Genomic DNA, 21,945 nt, shown 5'->3' with positions numbered 1-21,945 from the left:
TACTGCAGTTTGTACAGGTGAAACTCAAAAAATTAGAACATCGGGCAAAAGTTCATTTATTTCAGTAATGCAATTTAAAAGGAGAAACTAATATATAAGATAGACTCATTACATGCAAAGCAAGATAGTTCAAGCTGTGATTTGTCATAATTGAGATGGTTATGGCTTACAGCTCATGAAAACCCCAAATCCACAATCTCAGAAAATTAGAATATTATATGCAATCAATAAAAAAAGGATTGTACATAGAACAATATCGGACCTCTGAAAAGTATAAGCATGCATATGTACTCAGTACGTGGTTTGGGCCCCTTTTGCAGCAATTACTGCCTCAATGCAGTGTGGCATGGAAGCTATCAGAGTGTGGCACTGCTGAGGTGTTATGGAGGACCAGGATGCTCCAATAGCCGCCTGCAGCTCTTCCGCATTGTTCGGTCTCATGTCTCTCATCTTTCTCTTGGCAATGCCCCATAGATTCTCTATGGGGTCCAGGTCAGGCGAGTTTGCTGGCCAATCAAGCACAGTAATCCCACGGTCATTGAACCAGGTTTTGGTGCTTTTGGCAGCGTGGGCAGGTGCCAAGTCCTGCTGGAAAATGAAGTCAGCATCCCCATAAAGCTCATCTGCAGAAGGAAGCATGAAGTGCTCCAAAATCTCCTGGTAGACAGCTGTGTTGACCCTGGACTTAATGAAGCACAGTGGACCAACACCAGCAGATGACATGGCTCCCCAAATCAACAGACCGAGGAAACTTCACACTGGACTTCAAGCATCTTGCAGTGTGTGCCTCTCCATTCTTCCTCCAGACTCTGGGTCCTTGGTTTCCAAATGAGATGCAAAAGTTGCTCTCATCAGAAAAGAGGACTGTGGACCACTGAGCAACAGACCAGTTCTGTTTTTCTTTAACCCGGGTAAGACACTTCTCATGTTTGTTTGTTGTTCAGGAGCTGCTTGACAAGAAGAACACGACATTTGAAGCCCATGTCCAGGATTCGTCTGTGTGTGGTGGCTCTTGATGCACTGACTCCAGCCTCAGTCCACTCCTTGTGAAAGTCCCCAACACTTTTAAATGGCCTTTTCCTGACAATCCTCTCCAGGCTGCGGTCATCCCTGCTGCTTGTGCACCTTTTTCTTCCACACTTTTCCCTTCCACATAACTCTCTATTAATGTGCTTTGATACAGCACTTTGGGAACATCCAACTTCTTTTGCAATTACCTTTTGAGGCTTTCCCTCCTTATGGAAGGTGTCATTGATGGTTTTCTGCACAACTGTTAGGTCAGCGGTCTTTTCCATGATTGTGCTTCCTACTGAACCAGATTGAGAGACCGTTTAAAGGCCCAGGAACCCTTTGCAGGTGTTATGGCTTAATTAGCTGATTAGAGTGGGACACTTTGAGCCTAGAATATTGAACCTTTTCACAATATTCTAATTTTCTGAGATTGTGGATTTGGGGTTTTCATGAGCTGTAAGCCATAATCATCACAATTATGATACATCACGGCTTGAACTATCTTGCTTTGAATGTAATGAGTTTATCTCATATATTAGTTTCACCTTTTAAGTTGCATTACTGAAATAAATGAACTTTTGCACAATATTTTAATTTTTCGAGTTTCACCTGTATACTGTGGTTTATGTAATTTAGAATGATGTATGAATCCAGCCAATTGTACTACAGTTTGCTAATCATGTTTTAGCAAACAAAGCACAATCAACAAATCTAGTTGATGTTCTATCATATATAATAATTATGCATATAGTGAAAGAAAACACACGATCATTTGTATCAGTTTCAGGAGTACCTTGAGAGCAAATGAGTAGGCTTTTTCGCCTACATTAATGGACTTTGGATCATCATCATCCAGGCTTTCCCAAATTCTTACATCTCCATCACTGCCACAAGTTACAATACAACTAAAGAAATACAATCAAAATAAAATGATACAATAACAATATGCACAACTATTTCAAACACACATAGATATCATTAAACTATGTTGTAAAAAAGATACTATATCAAACTCTATTTTTCCTTTAAATAATCCTTAAAGAATAAATGATACAAGCAAAGATGCTGGTCTCAAGGAATGACATTTATAGGATTGATGTTTCCTAAATAGTTCCTCAGGTTAATTAATCTCAGGTATACATATACATATTAAATTGCTACTGTATTTTCCTTTCTTTTGTCTTCTTAAGTGAATCAGATCAATTTGATTTCTAAACCAGCTTATGATTTACCACAATGTGCAAACCCAGCACACATATATGCAAACCCACAATGATTCACTTAAGGATGGCAACTGGGAGTACTGGAATCACATCACTAAGCAGTGTGATCACACAATGCCACACTTTATGACTGTATTGCTTAGTGATAGCAATGAGGATCCCAGGTGACATTGCTAACAACCTATGTACATTGAATTTATTTGGTTATTTATTTTAATTATATTTGGAAAGAACTTTGGCATGGCTTACATGGTGGGGTGGGGAGGGGGTGTTGAAACCTAGTCACTTTGAAAAGAGACTAATAAACTTTATAATGTGTTGTCATGAATCCAGCACTAGTTTCTCTTAATTCATTTGCTGCTTATTATTCAGTCAGGCACAGATGACCATTGAACATACTTTCCACACACAAGGATCAGGTGTATGTTTCCATCATAGTGCTATGCTGAACTGCAATTGAAATGTGTAAATATTTTAATACCTATATACTCTGCCTTTCTGCAGTGGTGCTCAGTGTGCCTGCAGATAATATAACATAAAGGTCTTCTATAAAGTGGAAAACTGCATATAAAATAACCAGATAATATAATGGAAATAATCAATGAGATTATAAAAGGTAAGGAAGACCTCACCAACTAATGTAAAGAACACTGTGATTAGGTAAAGAAGTCTCTTACAAAAACATTCAGTATTTCATAATTATGAAGGAGTGCCTTGTAATTCAACAAGTTAGATACAGAACAACATTTGAGCTCTACCTTGGGTATTTCACAGAGCATAAATCATTTCTGTGTAAAAAGATATGCAAATTTCTCATTTTCAACAAACACTTGGGGACATCTGCCCACCAATAATAGATTTCTGTCTTTGGTTGCCTAATTTTGTGCAACTAAGCACATTTCAAAAATATCTGTATATGTCTTAAGTAAATCACTAGATAAGCAAAGATAAGCTTCAGTCACTCACCTTCCAGTATCATTGAAGCAGACATCTGTCTGGCCTTCTGTATGTCCATATCTCATTGGTTTTTGTGAGGACATTTTCTTTGCCTATGTAAACATTATAAAAGGCTTCAGCCTTAATCCATGACAAAAGCAGCATTTCTACATCCCCCAATAAAAACTCTCAGTCTAGCAGAAATAGAATGCAAATGCAGAAATAAAACTGCAAAATACAGTGCATGCCTCTTCTAGTGAAGAATGATCCCTGGGATTCTTTTTTTTTTTTTACTGATGCTCATCCTGCAATCCAGAATTTTATCAATTATACAATCACTATTTGAGGATCAGGGATAGAAACCCTAAAGGTTATATTTTATTTCAAACTTTCTCGACCAAGTGCCCTTCCAAGTGTGCTGCATGACCTCCCACAAGCCACGCTGGGATTAGGATGATGGGACATGTCGTCCAATACACCAAGAGAGCACTAGGTTGGGGAATGCTGTCTATGGCTCAGCTAGTATAACACGCCTCGTTCCCTTCCCCGTTGAGGTCACCCGAGAAACGGCGACAGGAGGGCTTTCCCCACCGGGTCCTGAGGGACGTGCGTGAGAATACCTACGGGGGGGACGGTCGTTCCCCAAGCACAGCCCCAAAGAGGGACTCACAGCCCCTCAACGGCAAGGCTACGCCGTCCTGCCATCCTCACTCACCCGCCGTCCTTCGAGCTTTCCCGCGCTCCGCTTCCGAGTGACATCATCAACGCCAGAGGTCGGACCGGGCTTTTCTTGGCCCTCTCATTGGGCCGTTGCACTTCCCGTCACACGCTCGGTCCCGCCTTCACCCCCACCCCAGCCCACCCCCCAGGAAGCCGGCTGGATCCTGTCTGGGAGGCCGCGGGGCGGGCTGGGCTGCGCCTGCGCCTTCATAACCGCCTGGAAGGCGGAGAGGAAAAGCAGCGCCTGTGGGGCCAGCGCGGCTGAGGGACGGACTGATGGCGGGAAGGGTGGGGTAGAAGGAGAGCGGTAAAGCCGCCTGGCTTCTTTAGCTCCCCGTCCTTCTTAGCCCCCTTTTCCCTCGAAATCGTAGGGGTTGTTCCGTTCCCTCTGTCGCCCTTCTTTCTCATTCCTCGTTCTGCATTCTTTCGCGCTATTTAAAGCTTCTTTTGGGACACAGATTTTAGGAGGGGGGAGAAAACACGCTCCTGTTTTGCAGTAGCAGCAGCAGCAGCAGCAGCTTTCTTGGCCACGGTCCCTTTTTCTTTTTTAACTGTTCTCCCTTCTCTATATACCGAGACTTCGGAAGCTTTTCCGGATCTTCTCCACCCACCCCCAGCCTTCTCTCCTTTGCAGCTTAATTTTAACCATATGTAACCAGAAATAAAAAATCTTCCATGTATCGTAAAGGGATTCGTTCCTCCCAAACGAATGCATTTCGAATTCCAGCTATTGCTTCTCCTTCTTAACTTCCATCCATCTTCAGCCACTTTTTCCTAATATACTTTGCCTTTCAATTTCCTCCACTTCTTTATTTTCCCAATCTTCATCCTCCAATCCCTTCTTTTCCTCCTCCCTCCCTCCCTCCCTCTCTCTCTTTCTCTCACTCACACACACACACACACACATACACCCCACACAGAAGGTTTAAAGATCCTCCCCTTCAGTTCCGACATCTTCCTTTCTCTCCTCCTTTCTCATCCTTGGACCCCCTCAGCCCCGATCCTTCCTCCTCCTCCAGCTGTGCAGTTGCTCCGTCATCCTTTGTGTCTGATGGCGAGCAGTGGTGCCTGTCAGTGCCACGGTATTTGGACGAGGTTTCTCTTTCTTCCCTGCTTTTTGGCATCCCTTCAAAATGTTTCTTCGGGTGAGCAGCAGGTGAGCATGTACACGCATGGGGAAGGTGGGGGGGGTGGGGAGATGGAAAGAACTGGCATCTGTTCATTCTGACAAAGTTATCCCTCTCCAGGAAAGATACTCAACTTTTATTAGCGACCACGACGTTGGTGAAATGTTTCTTTAAATCCTGGGGAGAAAAACTGAATTTGAGATAGAGATCCATTGTTGGTAGTTGGAGGAAAAGGAGCAAACAGAAAATTAGTTTAAGTGTTAATTTCATAGTCACAGCCATCATTTCAGCAGCATAATTTAAAGAAAACATTTTTTTTCCTTTTAAAAAATGAAAACTTATGCTACAATAAAGTTATCATTTAAAAAGTTTCTTTTAAAATTCTGGAAGTGCATATTATAAAATGTTTATAACCTGTAGTAAATAGCTACATTGCTGATTGTTTGAAGTGCAAGATTTCATGGAAAATATTTACTGTGATTAGTTTGGCATTTGCATCATGGTGATTGCATCCACCTTCTAAGTTTAGCCAAGGAATGGTAGGTCTTAAAGTTAGAAGATATCATCTTTAGAACAAACACCTGTTTTGTTTTAAAGAGCTTTGATTTGCCAACTTGTAGTTTTAAAAAGTTAGAAATTTATTTCTCTTCATCATCTGGCAGTTCTTTCTCAATATGTTTTTAAAGTTCCATGGAAATGTCACTTAGACTAATTGAAATAGACATATGTGGGGACATTTATTGATAATATTCCAAAAGCCATTTGTTCATGTTTTCATCCTGAGGCTGCTCCTTTTAGAATAAAAACTAAAAGTTGGAGAAATCACATGGCGTGTGAATTCTTGTTCCTGCCCACTTATGCTGGGAAGTTACTTTGGCTGTTACTGACTCTTAGCTGACAAAATATATAACTAGTTTTGGAAAGCTTATTTGGCCATGTTTACACTACATAGGGAAATATTTTTTGTCTCATGCTGTACTTTGTTAATAGGACAGATCATTTTGGGGAAATTTATTAAGTGAGTGCTTATTTTCTTCCTAGGAAAACAGGTATTATATTTTTACTGGTTTTAATTAGAATATTCTAATCATTTAATAAATCAAATATCTAATCAAATATTTTGGTACAATATCATGCCCTACATACATTAAATCATGACATACCAAAATATCATAACACAATTCTTACTTTATTTTAGAAAATGTTCTTAATGCACTTTCTCTGCCATTTAATGTAGAATATCTGGGGTTTTAGGAGAATTGTGAGAAATGACTTTGGAGGATCTTTATCCTTTTTGAATGAAACTGAGAATATTTCTGTAAGTGGAACCATCTAGAACAGGGGTCGCCAACCTTTTGGACCTCAGGGACCACCAAACTCATAATTTTAGATCCCAGGGACCACTAACCGGTTCTGTGGGTGTGGCCTAATTTGTGGATGTGGCTTGGTGGTCAAGTGACTGGCTGGGCATGGCTTGTATGTAAATATTATAAATATTTATATAAATATTGAATTTTTTTATAAAAAAGAGCAACTTTTACCCAAAATCAGGCAAAGCAGGCAGACTGAGTTGCTCACAGAATCATTCGATGATCTATCTATCTGCCATCGGCTAGCTCAGTCTCTCAAATTTGCTTGCCGTGAGTCTGCACTGAATTTGCTTGCAAGCAAACTTTCAGTCCTAAGGGAGGTTCAGCTGTGCTGAGCCGAAGACTAGCTAGAAAAGCAAGAAATCCAACCATTTCCTGCTTCCTAGCTAATTTAAATCTCCCTGCACAGCAGAACAGATGATGGTTGGAAAAGGGAAAAATAGCAATTTAGCAGACAAGTTTACCAGGTAAGGAGTGAGTGGCCAGGGAGGGTTCCCGTGGGCCATGTGGGCGGCACAGCCTTGTGTTTCTCTTCATAAAAGCTTCTGCTACATACTGTAAATTCATCTAGGAAAGGTGAGATGTTCCGAATTAATTGTGCTCCATATCAACAAGCTGCTTTGGATTTTTCTTCTCTGAGTCCAAAACGTATTTGGCAAGTTCAGTTCAATATATTATTCCTTATACCTAACATACATGAATGTTCAAGATAAACCACTTGGGCAGCTTTTAAAGAAAAAACATTTGGTAATATATGTGTTAAGAAATTATGAGAAAGGGGTAAACTCTGAAGTGATATAATATCCTCTTTTCCTTATGTAAAATTCCCTGCAGAATGTAGTAGTTTCCAAGTGAATAATAATATTCTTTCATTTTCAATCAATATATTTGCAAAATGATGCACAAATGCCTTACGCAGTCTGCATAATATGCAAAAAGTCATTATGCGAAAGGCCATTATGCAACTTCTGTTCTAGTCAAAATTTGGTATCAGAAAAGAGATGATGTGCACTTGAAAAGAATTAGGACATGGCTTCTAGCAATATTCTGTCTTCCTGATTTGATGTAGGAAAAGATCTCCCTTCAGGATAAAATCTATATCAAGCTTTAAGTGAAGTTAAAGTGAATGCATCAATTTCCATGCTCCCTCTCAGATAAGATATGACATTATAGTCAGAGAGGCAATCATGTGTCAAGGAACAATGGCTAAAATTCTTCAGTGATTTTCATGCTATGATGACTTGTTGTAGCCAAAGATCATATGACTCAAAAGAATTCTTTGCTCTATTGTTTCTGTGAGAGCTGGCTTCACACTTAAAAGTTTTTCAAGTGCAGTTACAAATGGAAGACACAAGCCTTCTTTTTACTGAGATGACCGGCCTGTATCACCTCTAATATTTTTCTGTTAAAATAAAGCAGATGCTATACCCTGACTTTCCAAATTGCTCACTCCTTTAATACTGCCCTCCGGGTGAAAAGATACTTAATTAGATTGCCATTTACTTTAATTTGTTTTGTTGATATTAGCAGATATGAAGTGATGTGTACTTAGTTTAAATGTCTATATATTATGAAGCTGAGAGCGTGACATTGATGAGAAGGAGAACAAGAATGAAATATGGACTTCAGTAAATCTATCAATACAATTATGTGAGTGCTTCTTTTGAACAGGAATTGTATTTGTTTTTTGTCATCAGACTGTCCAAATGTAATTGGCCTTTATGTTGATAAAGTTATATTCCCAATTTGTGCTTAAAGTATTTTGTATTTGCATGCGTAAGATTTTTTTAACTGTGTTGTGGGCTTAGGTATTGCTTTAAATCTATCATTAAGTTCAACATGGTGCTTGTTAATATAACATTTAATCAAAAGTCCTTTTGTCTTGCTCAATCACTGACTGAGTGATCATGTATAAACCCTAAAGGAATAAATCAGGAAAGAGGAGTATCTCTGGGTGGCAATATTATGACTGTTAAAGACATAAAATGATGAGAATAGATTAATTAAACAGTAGGAGTGAGAGCTTTGTTCTTTTATCATCTCAGTTTATTAAAAGAAGATTACTAGGGCTGAGAGAAGGTGGAATGTAGAAAGGAAAATTCTCTGTATATTTGGAATCACAGATTTGTTTTTTTTTTCCCAGAGTAAGAAAATAAGCTTGTCAATATTTTAGAAAAACAGTCAGTTCAAAGGACACTTTTTCTAAAACATCGACAAGCTGATTTCTTATTCTGGCAAAAAAACTAAATCTGTGATTTCAATTATGTAAAGAGTTTTTAAAATTGCTCTAAAAACCAAAAGAGGTGTTCTTGAACTCTGTAATACTGCAGCTCCTTTAAATAAGAAATGAATTTGTGTGATTTCCCCCCAGATAAAGCTTAATGATTTCATTGCAGTTAGGGACAGCTAAGAAATAAATATACCAGTTACTCTTAATAATTAAATGTTAATATATTAAATAAAACCATAATCTTACAGCTTTATAAAATATGTAAAAGTTGTATGTCACTAACATACATTTTTACAGACACTCCAAAGACTATAGCTTTACTACTATATACCACATGAGCAGAAATGCCTGAAACATACAAATATTTCTAGGAGAAGCCAAACCCAAATTAATGCTTAGATTAATTCTTGCAATTTTCTTGGCAAGATTTTGGAAATGTTTTACCATTGCCTTCTTAGAGCTGAGAGAGGAGAGTGACTGGTCTAAAGCCACCTTCATGGCTTCATGCCTACGGTGGAAATAGAATTCATGGTCTCCTAGATTTTATCCTGGTGCCTTAACTGCTATGCCTGTATTATTATTATTATTATTATTATTATTATTATTATTATTATTATTATTATTATTATTATTATTATTATTATTATCATCACAAATGCATTCTATTTTCATCAAAGTACAAAAAATAGACAAGTTTGATTTAATAAGGATTTTAATTGATTAAACATTTTGTAGAATAAACAGATCAGAGGTGGTATTCAGCGGGTTCTGACCAGTTCTGGAGAACCATTAGCGGAAATTTTGAGTAGTTTGGAGAACTGGCAAATACCACCTCTGACTGGAGATTTTACAGTATCCTTTCTCTACCACGCCCACCAAGCCACGCCCACAGAACACGTAGTAAAAAAAATTGAATCCCACCACTGAAACAGATATGAGAATATGGGAAAAAAACTATTTCAAAATAATGTTTTGAAAATAATGTTTTATGTTTTTTACATAAATAATACTTGGAAGAATATAGTATTGCCGACAAGAAAAGGAAGATGAAAGCCAATTCATCAACTTGGTAATATTCAAAAGCCTTAACTTGATTACCATGCCTGAATATTAATAGTTGAGACAGGATGCTTGTATTTCTTTTGCTTTATGGTTTCTCTGGCTCAAAAAGATCAAGGTGCTTGGTTTCAGTAAGTCTGCAGTAGTATAGGTAGTGCAGTCCAAAGCTTTATTTAAAGCATTCCTCCTACCAAGAAAAAGAAATTGTAAAGTTAAGTTGATTGTGAAATAATTGGGGAGATGATTCACTCTGTTCTGACTCTGAATAGCTTGGTATTTTGGAACTAATCTTTGCATACCCAGATTGTTTTCAGTTTGAAAGGGGAAAAAGGGTACATATCAGAAGTGGAGAGAGGTCCTGTCATATAGGGAGAGTATTGACAGGTAATCTAATACTATAATTGTAGAAAATGAAAGCCTCAACTAAGCTGATTTAGCAAAGGATGTTAAGAAATACAAAAAGAGCATCTCAATACATGTTCAAAATAACTGGAAAAGAATCAGTACACCAGATAATGAATGAAGGTAATAGATGATAAGAAATAGCAAAGCAGATACAGCACTACTCAACTCCTGTTCTCATATGTTTCCGTGTGTGTGTGTGTGTGTGTGTGTGTGTGTGTGTGTACTACCAGCAAGTTATAAAGAGCAAAGTAAAAGGACAGAATTGAAGCTTGAGAGTGACATAACCATGGTCAAATAATAGTTCTTTAATGTGAGAATTTAAATCTCCAGGACTAAATTAATTGCATTCCAGGGAACTGAGGGAACCAATTCTTGCTTGACTACCAGTTACTATCTGGACCAAGGGTGTCAAACTTGATTTAATTGAGGGCCACATCAGGGTTGTGTTTGGCCTTTGGGGTGTGTGGCTTCACTCGTGCCGGGGACATATATGGCGGCCCGAGTGCTCTGCCAGCGAAAACAGGCTCCTGAGCTCCGTTTTCAACTGGGACGGCCTCCTGAAACCCTCTGCCAGCAAAAATGGAGTTTGGGAAGGCCACATGCTCTGTTTTCACTGGCGGAGGCACTGCAGGGTGATCCTACGCTGTTTCCAGGGCAGTCCCATGGGCCAGACCTAAGCATCCTATGGGCTGGATCTGGCCTGCGGGCCTTGAGTTTGACACCCCTGATCTGAACCAACCTATCCCACAGGACTGCTGTTTTGAGGATAGAAATTAGGAAAGCCACACCATGTACTCCACCTGAATCTTGAAGAGTTGAATCTGATTAATGCTACAATAAGAGGCTTTTGAAAGATATTTAAAATACTTGAGTAGGGCGCAATATGGTTAACCAGGAGATTTGTAAGAAGACATCAGACACAAATGAAACTGCTCTTATGCTAAATTACAATACTGATCAGTATGCTGAACCCATTCAAATTCCTTGGTTCACTTGGTGCCCCTGCAGCTTCAAATGTACTTCAGTGATTGAGATGACCCTCAAATGGATTTGAAAAGAACTCAGGACAAGGGTACATATCTAGTTTACTTGACTTTGGCTTTTTATACACCTTTTCTTTACATATATTCCATGTATAGCAGGGATTCCCAACCTTTTCTATACCCCGCACCAGTGGTAGGATACTTTTTTTTTTTTTACTACCAGTTCTGTGAGCGTGGCTTGGTGGGCATGGCAGGGGAAGGATACTGTAAAATCTCCAGTCAGAGGTGGTATTTGCCAATTCTCCGAACTACTCAAAATTTCCGCTACCGGTTCTCCAGAACTGGTCAGAACCTGCTGAATACCACCTCTGCCCCGCACTCCTGGAATGCTTCTAATATATTCTCCCACCCCTTACAAAGATAAATAAGTATATGCATATACTTATGCATATACAGTATAATTTTGAAACTTCTAAACCCATATTTTCTTACCCCCCGAAATATCATCTCACACCCCCAGGAGATGTGAGCACCCCCAGTTGGGAACCCCGGATCTATAGAGTTTCCATATCTTGCAAACTCTGAGGAATATTCTGATTTTCAGGCAAGAGTGTAGCTTCTTCCGTTGTGGATTTAGCAATATCATAGTAATGTCATAATAACCTTACATTTGAAGATGCTTTTCAAAACTGCAATCTTCATAAAGTGGCCTAGCTGATCCAGATGCTATTATGATGCATTTCAAAAATATTGTGTCCCTAAATTCTCTTCTGAAAACAAATACAGAAAAGAATAAGGCAAAGAAAGGCATGTACTGTGCATGAATTAGACCTTGAGGGAGTCTTACTTTACGTAATGTCATTTCTTTCCTCTGCGGTTTCTTAAAAGCATTTCCATATGTCAGGGTTTTATAAAATTGCTTTTAGTAAAACAAGTTATTTTTATAATCCTTTTCAGGACATAAAGCCTAGGTGCTTCAAGTGCCTTGGGGATAACTTTCTGAAAACTCATTTTGAAAATCAAATGACTAGATTACCCGGTCTGTGACATTTTAATTAGTTTCTGACTTTAAAATGACCTGAAAGTGTCAGCACAGAATAGCATCTCTTAACATCATGCTTGTGTGAACTATGATTGTAAGAAGTGTTACATGAATTTTTGACTATGTTTATTTGTTGACCTACTTTGTCTCTCATTTGGGTTTTTGTTTTTGTTTTTGCTGTTGAATGGTTTTCGAGCTTGAATGTGGCATTTGTCCAAAGGCTAGCAAAGAAAATAAGGAAATGGTTTTTTTCCCAGGAATGGAAGTTAAATTAATCTATAGTTTGTTTGTCTTAACATGATAATGGAGGAAGCTCTGGAATGCTAATTAGATTTGAGTTCTATTAGATGTGATTCAGAACATCATCACTCACAGATCCATTTATCTGAAAGCCCTAAAAGATGAGTAGTGACTCCAACGATCTACTGATGTTTTTAATTAAGGAATTAAAATAGTGGCTATGAATGCTTCAAACAAGAAATCTTAAACACTAATTATTACCATCCATAGAAATAGGATCTACCATTAGTATGCTGTCCATATGAACAAAATTTTATTTCTGTTTGGACAGCTTTTCTGCATGTACAGGTGAAACTCGAAAAATTAAAATATCCTGCAAAGGTTCATTTATTTCAGTAATGCAGCTTAAAAGGTGAAACTATATGAGATAGACTCATTACATGCAAAGCAAGATAGTTCAAGCCCTGATGTGTCATAATTGAGATGATTATGGCTTACAGCTCATGAAAACCCCAAATCCACAATCTCAGAAAATTAGAATATTGTGAAAAGGTTCAATATTCTAGGCTCAAAGTGTCCCACTCTAATCAGCTAATTAAGCCATAACACCTGCAAAGGGTTCCTGAGCCTTTAAATGGTTTCTCAGTCTGGTTCAGTAGGAAGCACAATCATGGAAAAGACCGCTGATCTGACAGTTGTGCAGAAAACCATAAGGAGGGAAAGCCTCAAAAGGTAATTGCAAAAGAAGTTGGATGTTCCCAAAGTGTTGTATCAAAGCACATTAATAGAGAGTTATGTGGAAGGGAAAAGTGTGGAAGAAAAAGGTGCACAAGCAGCAGGGATGACCGCAGCCTGGAGAGGATTGTCAGCAAAAGGCCATTTAAAAGTGTTGGGGACTTTCACAAGGGGGGGACTGAGGCTGGAGTCAGTGCATCAAGAGCCACCACGCACAGACGAATCCTGGACATGGGCTTCAAATGTCGTGTTCTTCTTGTCAAGCAGCTCCTGAACAATAAACAAACGTAAGAAGCGTCTTACCTGGGTTAAAGAAAAACAGAACTGGTCTGTTGCTCAGTGGTCCACAGTCCTCTTTTCTGATGAGAGCAACTTTTGCATCTCATTTGGAAACCAAGGACCCAGAGTCTGGAGGAAGAATGGAGAGGCACACACTGCAAGATGCTTGAAGTCCAGTGTGAAGTTTCCTCAGTCTGTGTTGATTTGGGGAGCCATGTCATCTGCTGGTGTTGGTCCACTGTGCTTCATTGAGTCCAGGGTCAACACAGCCGTCTACCAGGAGATTTTGGAGCACTTCATGCTTCCTTCTGCAGATGAGCTTTATGGGGATGCTGACTTCATTTTCCAGCAGGACTTGGCAGCTGCCCACACTGCCAAAAGCACCAAAACCTAGTTCAATGACCATGGGATTACTGTACTTGATTGGCCAGCAAACTCGCCTGACCTGAACCCCATAGAGAATCTATGGGGCATTGCCAAGAGAAAGATGAGAGACATGAGACCAAAGAATGCAGAAGAGCTGAAGGCCGCTATTGAAGCATCCTGGTCATCCATAACACCTCAGCAGCGCCACAGGCTAACAGCTTCCATGCCACGCCGCATTGAGGCAGTAATTGCTGCAAAAGGGGCCCAAACCAAGTACTTGGTACATATGCATGCTTATACTTTTCAGAGGTCCGATATTGTTTATGTACAATCCTTGTTTTATTGATTGCATGTAATATTCTAATTTTCTGAGATTGTGGATTTGGGGTTTTCATGAGCTGTAAGCCATAATCATCTCAATTATGACAAATCACGGCTTGAACTATCTTGCTTTGCATGTAATGAGTCTATCTCATATATTAGTTTCACCTTTTAAATTGCATTACTGAAATAAATGAACTTTTGCCCAATGTTCTAATTTTTTGAGTTTCACCTGTACAAACTGCAGTACTTCGAATCACATAACGTGACTAAACAAAATTGATTTCAGCATTTCTAATTCAGTAGGGTTATTTTAAACCCAAAATACTTCAAAAATGTTCAAAACAGTAAATATCTCATATATTAGTTTCACCTTTTAAGTTGCATTACTGAAACGAACTTAAATTGCACGATATTCTAATTTTTCGAATTTCACCTGTATATTCCCCCATCTAATTAAAAATGGAGCTTCCTGTTTCTAGTTCTATAATCCTTCAAAACCAGAGGTGTCCAACTCAATTTCACTGAGGGCTGGGTTTGACCTCAGAGGGCTAGGGGGCATGGCTATGGTGGGCATGACATGGGACTTGTGTTGGGGGCACCTATGGTGACCAAGTGCTAATGGAGGACTTTCCTGAGATCCTCCCTCCCTCTCATTATAATCTTCCTTCCTTCCCACTTCTTTTTCCTTCCCTCTTGATTCTCCTTACTTCTTCCTTCCCCACTTCCTTTATTTTTCCTTCCTTGCTCTCCAATCTTTCCTTCATTTTCTTTCTCTTTCCTCTTTCCCTTTCTCCTTTCCTGTCCCTTCTTGCATGCTCAGATGCAAAAGAGGAAGCATTTCTCCTTTTGTTTTGTGTTTAGTTTTTTTTTTTAATAGCCCTCTGCTGGTAAAGGGCTGCAGGAGGCTGTCGCTGCTGAACACACAGCACAGAGGTGCATGTGGCTCCCCTGAGCTCTGTTTTTGCTGGCAGAAGCACCGCTGGCCAGTCCTTTGCTGCTTCCGGAGCAGCCCCACAGACCAGATCTAAGAACCCCTTGAGTTTGACACCCCTGTCAAAACAAAGGTGAACACTGACGTTACGGCTGAGTGTTCAGTAAGTCTGACATTCAAAGACTTCATGCATATACAGTATACATATTTCCAAGAGTAATCATTACTGAATGTGAAATGCATAGTACGGTCCTGCAAGTTTCAATTCATAGATTATTGAGGGAAATTAAAAGATATAATATTAGTCTGAACAGTAGTATAATTTGCAGGGGGAAAACTTGAAATCAAATGCGTAACTTTTGGCAAAACAATATTAAAATGGTGGTCCAAGAGTGTTGGATTGCTGCCTGCTTTCTCTGGCGCATATATTGTCTTCAGTACTGTTATCACTGTAAGGAATCAATGAAATTGGAGAATAAGCAAATAATGGTGAAGGAAAATTATCTTTAGTACACATTTGAATTTAATTGACCAAGTTCGTCCTACTGGTAGTTCTCGACTTACAACCAGTTCAAAGTTACAACGTTGAGAAAAGTGACTTATAACAGCTCAGCAATAGAAAATTTGGGCTCAACAGTGATAATAAATCAAGGACTACCTGTATTAAACTTTTACTCTGTAGCTTTTCTTTTACAGAATCACTCACACACTGCTAGATTCACGCACAACATTGCAGCTACAGTAATTGTTCACTTTGAAGCTGTCCTTCAAGATCTCACCCAAAATTTCCTTTTCTTTGAAGTAAATTGAAGCTTAGGATAGGATAGGCTACCAGATTTTCCTTACATTGGGCTAGAATATTCCTTGGAAAGGAATATACTCTGGCTGCAGTGTGTATACTTATAATGTCCTATCAGTGTGCAGGAAGCAGGACCGCTTGCTTGGTCTTGTATATATTTTGATAAGTGATTAATGATGAATTTAACTAAGCATAAGTGAGCGTTTATGTTCAGTCCTGTACCATGATGATAAAGGTGTTGAAGCATTCTTACTTCTCCACCCTTATTCCATCATCAGACTGTTCTCCAGATGTCTGATTTAAAGTTACTAATATCTTGTTACAAAGGCAATAAGGAGCATTTACCATCTGGCTGTTTTAAGGATGTTGTACAATGTTTTGCTGATAAAGTTGCTCAGATTCACCCAAATCTTGATTCCACATCAGTGAGGTTGGAAATGGTGACTGGACAATATCTTATATTACTTGGAATTTATTGTAGTTTATAGACTTGAGGAAACAAATAAAAGGCTTGGGGCATGAGCTCAGCCACCTGTAGATCCATGCCCTTCCTGTTTTTTTTTCCAGATAGCCAGAGCAGGAGAGAATAGTTGTGTACAGGAGATTCATAACTGTTCTTTGGTAGGTGAGGTTATCCCAGTTGCCTGTAAGAAGATATTAATGCACCTTCTGAAGGGGGCTCCGCTGGACACCAAAATCTGGGTGATTATTGTCTAGTTATGGCTCCAATTGTAGACTGCTTGAGAAGAAGAAGCATATTGGTATCCATTGGATACCAATGGTATTGGACTGAGACAACATTAATCACTCTAATAGAAAAGCTTTGTCACAACCTGGGTGACAGGAATGCATTTGATCCTTTCAGTGACTTTTGGTATCATTGACAATCCTGGGTCGTTTGAGGATTGGTGCCACTATTTTACAATGATTTCCCTCCTAAGTGAGTAATTACAATCAGTGGTAGTAGGGGAGAAAAGTTGATTCTGCGAGGTTTTGATTCTCTCACTCCTGTTGCTTAGCATCTCTGTGAGGCTGCTGGAGAAGTTATCCATCAGTCTGTGGTGAGGTACTATCAGTATGCTTATGATACCCAATTATATCACTGAGCCAGAGGTGCTGTTGAGGTCTTTGTTAGCAGCTGGAGGCTTTCAGAGGCTGGATGGGATGAAAGAAGTTGAGGCTTTATCCAAACTAGAAGGACTTACTGTTTGCCCAGAGATCATCTGTTTTGTTATCTACTTCGTTGGTTACTCTAGGTAGGGTAACACTTGCCTTGCAAGGGTTGGTCTATCATTTGGTTTTTCTCACAGCTTTCTCATAGTTTTATGACAACTGCTTGATGGGAAGGTGGGGAAAGTATGCAAGATGGCTTTTAGTTCAACAGACAGACGTATGTATGTATGTATGTATGTATGTATGTATGTATGTATGTATGTAGTGTATTGCAATATACTACACCTAGCTGTAATCTCTGCACTGTATTCTGCATTCTGATAGTGAGAGCTCTTACTGCTAAGTTACACCAATATTTCAGGCTTTGTTCTAGTTGCCAATAAGCCTCTGGATATAATTCAGAGTGTTGGGTTTAACTCTTAAAGTTCTAAATGTGTTGGCTCCTAGAGGTACTGCCAACACCATCTTCTCCTAAGTAAAATCAATCCATTACATATACTCATTCCATGTCAGAGGTGGTATTCAGCAGGTTCTGACCAGTTCTGGAGAACTGGTAGTGGAAATTAGGAGTAGTTCAGAGAACCGGCAAATACCACCTCTGACTGGAGATATTACAGTATCCTTCCTCTGCCACATCCACCAAGCCATGCCCACAGAACCAGTAGTAAAAAAAATTTGAATCCCACCAAGTCACAATATTGTGGGCCCCTCACTCCACATGAAATAAATTCACCAGTGGACTGGGGATATTTTTTGATGATGCCCTTCCCCTATAAAATAACCTGTTCTCCCAAAACATGGTATCAGTGACAATCCTGACTTCATTCCAGCAGGTGGTCAGATTATTCTGAGCAGTTAAAAGTTCAAACTGCATTTTTAATCTTTGTTATGTCCTTTTTATTCTTATAAACAGTCTTCAAATTCTAGTTGCATAGAAATGTGAGAAATAAATGTGTTGAATACTCTTTTTTCCCATTTTCATAGGTATAGCTTCAGAACACATGAGGAGTGCTTTCTGTGAAGAATTTGGGCAACATTAGTTCTGGAATCTTTATGAAGCATTTAACATTAAAGCATGGCAGAAAATAAAGAAAGGAAACCTAAAAATGCAGATGTGAGACCCAAAACCAGCCGGAGTAGGAGTGCAGACAGAAAGGACGGATATGTATGGAGTGGAAAGAAGCTTTCCTGGATAAAAAAGAATGAGAACAATTCTAATGCTGCAATGGCAAACGCCTCAGGAATACCTACATTAAGTCTAAGGAACCAGGAGAGAAAGCAGAGCTGTTCCTCAGCTGAGATGGAGTTGGAACATGTATGTGGTCACAGGTTCCTAAGCCGTTCTTTTAAACAGAAATTGCAGGATGCAATGGGACAATGTTTCCCCATAAAGAGTTGTAGCTCTCGGCATTCTTCAAGGCTTTCACCCAAGAGAAAAATACATATCAGTGAGCTTATGCTAGACAAATGCCCTTTTCCACCACGATCTGAGCTAGCATTTCGATGGCACTTAATCAAGCAGCACACTGCTCCTGTAAGACAAAAATCTGAAAGTTGGCTAAGTATGGGTTCATCAAAAGGTGAAAGGAAAGATGAAGAACTGAGAGAGATTGAGATGGCAGATGAACCAGACTCCGGTGTATTGCAGGAAAGTAATGTTATTGAGAATGCCTCATATCCATGGGACCCTCAAGAGGAATCTGCCATGGGTGGTAAGCAGCTAAAGAGCTGCAGAGAGGAAAGTGACATGGACTCTGATGATGAAGTAGTGACTCTCTGCACTAGCTCCAGGAAGAGAAACAAACCACAATGGGAAATAGAGGATGACCTGCTGCAGCTGCAGATGCCACTCAGATATCACACCCAGATTGATTATGTTCATTGTCTGGTTCCTGACCTCCTTCAGATCAATAATAACCCATGTTACTGGGGAGTGATGGATAAATACGCTGCAGAAGCACTTTTAGATGGAAAGCCAGAGGGGACTTTTTTATTACGCGACTCTGCCCAGGAGGATTACTTATTTTCTGTTAGTTTCAGGCGTTACAGTCGTTCTCTTCATGCCAGGATTGAACAATGGAATCACAACTTCAGCTTTGATGCTCATGATCCATGCGTCTTCCATTCTCCTGACATTACTGGACTTTTGGAACATTATAAAGATCCAAGCTCTTGTATGTTCTTTGAGCCACTTCTCTCGACTCCCTTACACAGAACTTTCCCTTTTTCCCTTCAACATCTATGCAGGACAGTTATATGTAACTCTACAACTTATGATGGCATAAATGCTCTTCCTGTTCCTCCATCGGTAAAGCTGTATTTGAAAGAATATCATTATAAATCAAAAGTAAGAGTCCTCAGGGTTGATGTACCAGATCAACATGCCTAGAAAGACATTCTGGAAATTATTTATAATTATTCTAAGAGATTTTGTTTTTATTTCTCTCTCTCTCACTAACAAAATTTCATGCAAAAATATCTAAAGATCACATTTAACTTCGTCTGAGCCTTATGCCCAAATATATTTTTATTTCCTGCCCCAATGAACAGGTTTGTGTAAAAACACAAAATTGGTACTAATATTCCATAAAGCTTTGTGGAATTTCAAGGAAGCTGTTTTAAAGTTTTCGACTCAAGCTTAACTTTTTAGATACAAAGCTAAGTCAAGGTTAAATTTGACTTGCCTTTTATAAACTAATTTATATGCACTACCGGCATGCTTGAAAAACTGAATATAGTAGTTCTTCCAGAATTACCAATTTATAGGGTTTTTTTCAATTATTCTATCCTTGCTATAAAAGTAAAATTAATAAGATTGTGATGCTGTTACCATTCTGGAGTACTTATTGTTTTAAATTTCATATAGATTGCCAATGTTTTGAGATTACATGTCACAGCCATCTGCTATTTGTCAGAACATGATTTGGAGTTTTTAATCATTTTTAATAAATGTTGAATATATATGTCTAATTTTCTGGACATCTTCTTAAGAATCCTGAAACTATTGTAGATCTTCTTAAAAATTTTTGATATGAAGTTAGTACGTGTTTTAAATAGATGCTGGTTCCACAAACTAATAACCATAAACGAAATATATGAAAATAGTCTGGTGGGTGTTTATCTAACTACCTCAAACTATACTCCTGTGTCCTACACTCTTGAGTGGGGGAGGGGCTTTTCTCAGTCTGCTGACTGTCCTTTGTGCTATTGGTTTGCTTGTTTTGGGATTAAACTATTACATAGGCAATTTCTAAGGGCAACTATAGCTAGGGAAGAAATAATTAACTATCCATGTTCCTCTTCACTTAAAACATATTCCCTTAGAATATCCAATTCTCCATGTGGCATTTAAAGTGAAGAAAAAGATTTCACAGAGGCCAGTAGAAGTATAGAGAATCTATACAATCAGTCAATCAGAATAAAGCTGGAAGAGACCTTTTTTAAAAAAAAATTAATTATTGATTTTACAATTAAAACAAACCAACAACACATACATAAATGAAAGAGAAAAAGAAGAAAGGGAGAAGAAAATAGAAAGAAAAAAATAGAAAACAATTAAAAACATTCTCATCTTCAACAGTTTGTAAGACCTCTTTTTTATCCTTATTTTATGCCATATACACACACCTAATCCTTACATATATCTGTGTATCACTACTATGGATTTATCCTATCCTCTTTTGCCTTTTAGTGTAAAGTCTATCTTTGGTCTATCCATTTGTACCAGCAGTTCCAGCTGTTGTAGTATATTGAAGTGTCTTTATTTTTTAATGCCAAAGTTAATTTGTCCATTTCTGCACAACTTGAAATTTTTTGAATGATCATCTCCTCTGATGGAATATGAGGCTGCTTCCAATATTGTGCAAAAGCCAATTTGGCCGCTGTCAAAATGTGTATTATTATATATTTCACTTTTTTTTATATTTGTTTATCAAAGATCCCTAACAAAGGACTCTGGTTGAATTCGATCTGTTCTCTTGTCATTTCTTCCAGCCAATTTCTAATTTTCTGCCAATATTTTTGAGCTTCTGTAAGGACCTCCACATATGGAAAAAAGTTCCCTCTTTTTTTTTGCATTTCCAGCAATTCGGACTCATATTGGGGTGCATCTTCGCTAATCTCGAAGGAGGAAGGTGCCATCTATAAAAGATTTTATAGGCATTTTCTTTGTATGCTACCGATTTTGTAATTTTATTATTTCTACCCCAGACCTTTTCCTATTCTGTTATGGTGATGCTACGTCCTGTATTCCTACTCTAGGCTATCATGTTCCCTTTTACAATTTCTTCTACTTCTAATAAAGAATTATAAAATTTTGTTGTATTTTTTTGCCTGATCCTAATAAAATTTTATCTAATTGCTGGAGTTTATTGTTAATTCCAAATTCTTTCTTGTCCTGTTTATATCTACTTTGAATTTGAAGATATGCCCACTGATCAGTTTTTAGTCCCCGCTCTTGAAGTTCTTGCCACGATTTCAAATTTCCTTGTGTATCCAATAGGTCCTTATATTTAATCATTTTAGTGATATCCAGATTATTTGGGTGAATCATCGCCTCCATTGTTGAAATCCAAATTGGTATTTTTAAATAGTGTTTTTTTTTCATATTTTCTTCCAATTAGTTAATAATGAGTCTCTGATTAGGTGTTTGTAGAAATATTTCTGGCTAGTTTTCCCTACATCCCATAAAAAAGCATGCCACCCCCTCTGCAAGTCGTGGCCTTCTAAGAATAATATTCTCTTATTGGTTAAATTCACCCATTCCTTCAACCATACTAAAGAGGCTGCACTATAATACAACTCCCAATTTGGAAGTGCCAGCCCTCCCCTGCTCTTCATATTCTGCATTGCCTTTAAATTATGTGAGACGCCACAAATGCCCAAGAGAAGTCCATGTACAATTTGCGAGAAGGAGTGTCCGGGATATCATATATAGGATGTCAAGAGATGAAACAATCACGTAAAAAAGTAAAGAAGTCTTGATTCTCAAAC

General features: G+C 38.6%; 2 protein-coding genes across 2 annotated transcripts in view; one reads left to right on the top strand and one right to left on the bottom strand.

The window, feature by feature from the left end:
• WDHD1 (WD repeat and HMG-box DNA binding protein 1) overlaps positions 1-3,954 on the bottom strand; it is a 32,362-nt gene extending 28,408 nt beyond the window's left edge. The window contains exons 1-3 of the mRNA XM_026698428.2: positions 3,886-3,954; positions 3,201-3,283; positions 1,805-1,916 (exon numbers count right to left, since the gene is read on the bottom strand). Coding sequence (XP_026554213.2) covers positions 1,805-1,916; positions 3,201-3,274 — 186 coding nt within the window. The 5' untranslated portion in view covers positions 3,275-3,283; positions 3,886-3,954. The remainder of the gene's footprint in view (positions 1-1,804; positions 1,917-3,200; positions 3,284-3,885) is intronic.
• A 112-nt stretch (positions 3,955-4,066) lies between these two features.
• SOCS4 (suppressor of cytokine signaling 4) lies at positions 4,067-21,318 on the top strand. Its single transcript, XM_026698713.2, has 2 exons — positions 4,067-5,046; positions 17,938-21,318. Exon 2 carries the CDS (start codon positions 18,029-18,031, stop codon positions 19,340-19,342), a length of 1,314 nt encoding a protein of 437 aa, XP_026554498.2. The 5' UTR covers positions 4,067-5,046; positions 17,938-18,028; the 3' UTR covers positions 19,343-21,318.
• Positions 21,319-21,945: the final 627 nt, after the last annotated feature.

The sequence above is a fragment of the Pseudonaja textilis genome, chromosome 1 (assembly GCF_049901715.1).
Source record: "Pseudonaja textilis isolate UNSWEBS1 chromosome 1, rPseTex1.2, whole genome shotgun sequence".
Lineage (NCBI taxonomy): Eukaryota > Metazoa > Chordata > Lepidosauria > Squamata > Elapidae > Pseudonaja > Pseudonaja textilis.
The sequence above is the reverse complement of the archived record's forward strand: the minus strand, read 5'-3'. Positions and strand labels throughout refer to the sequence as shown.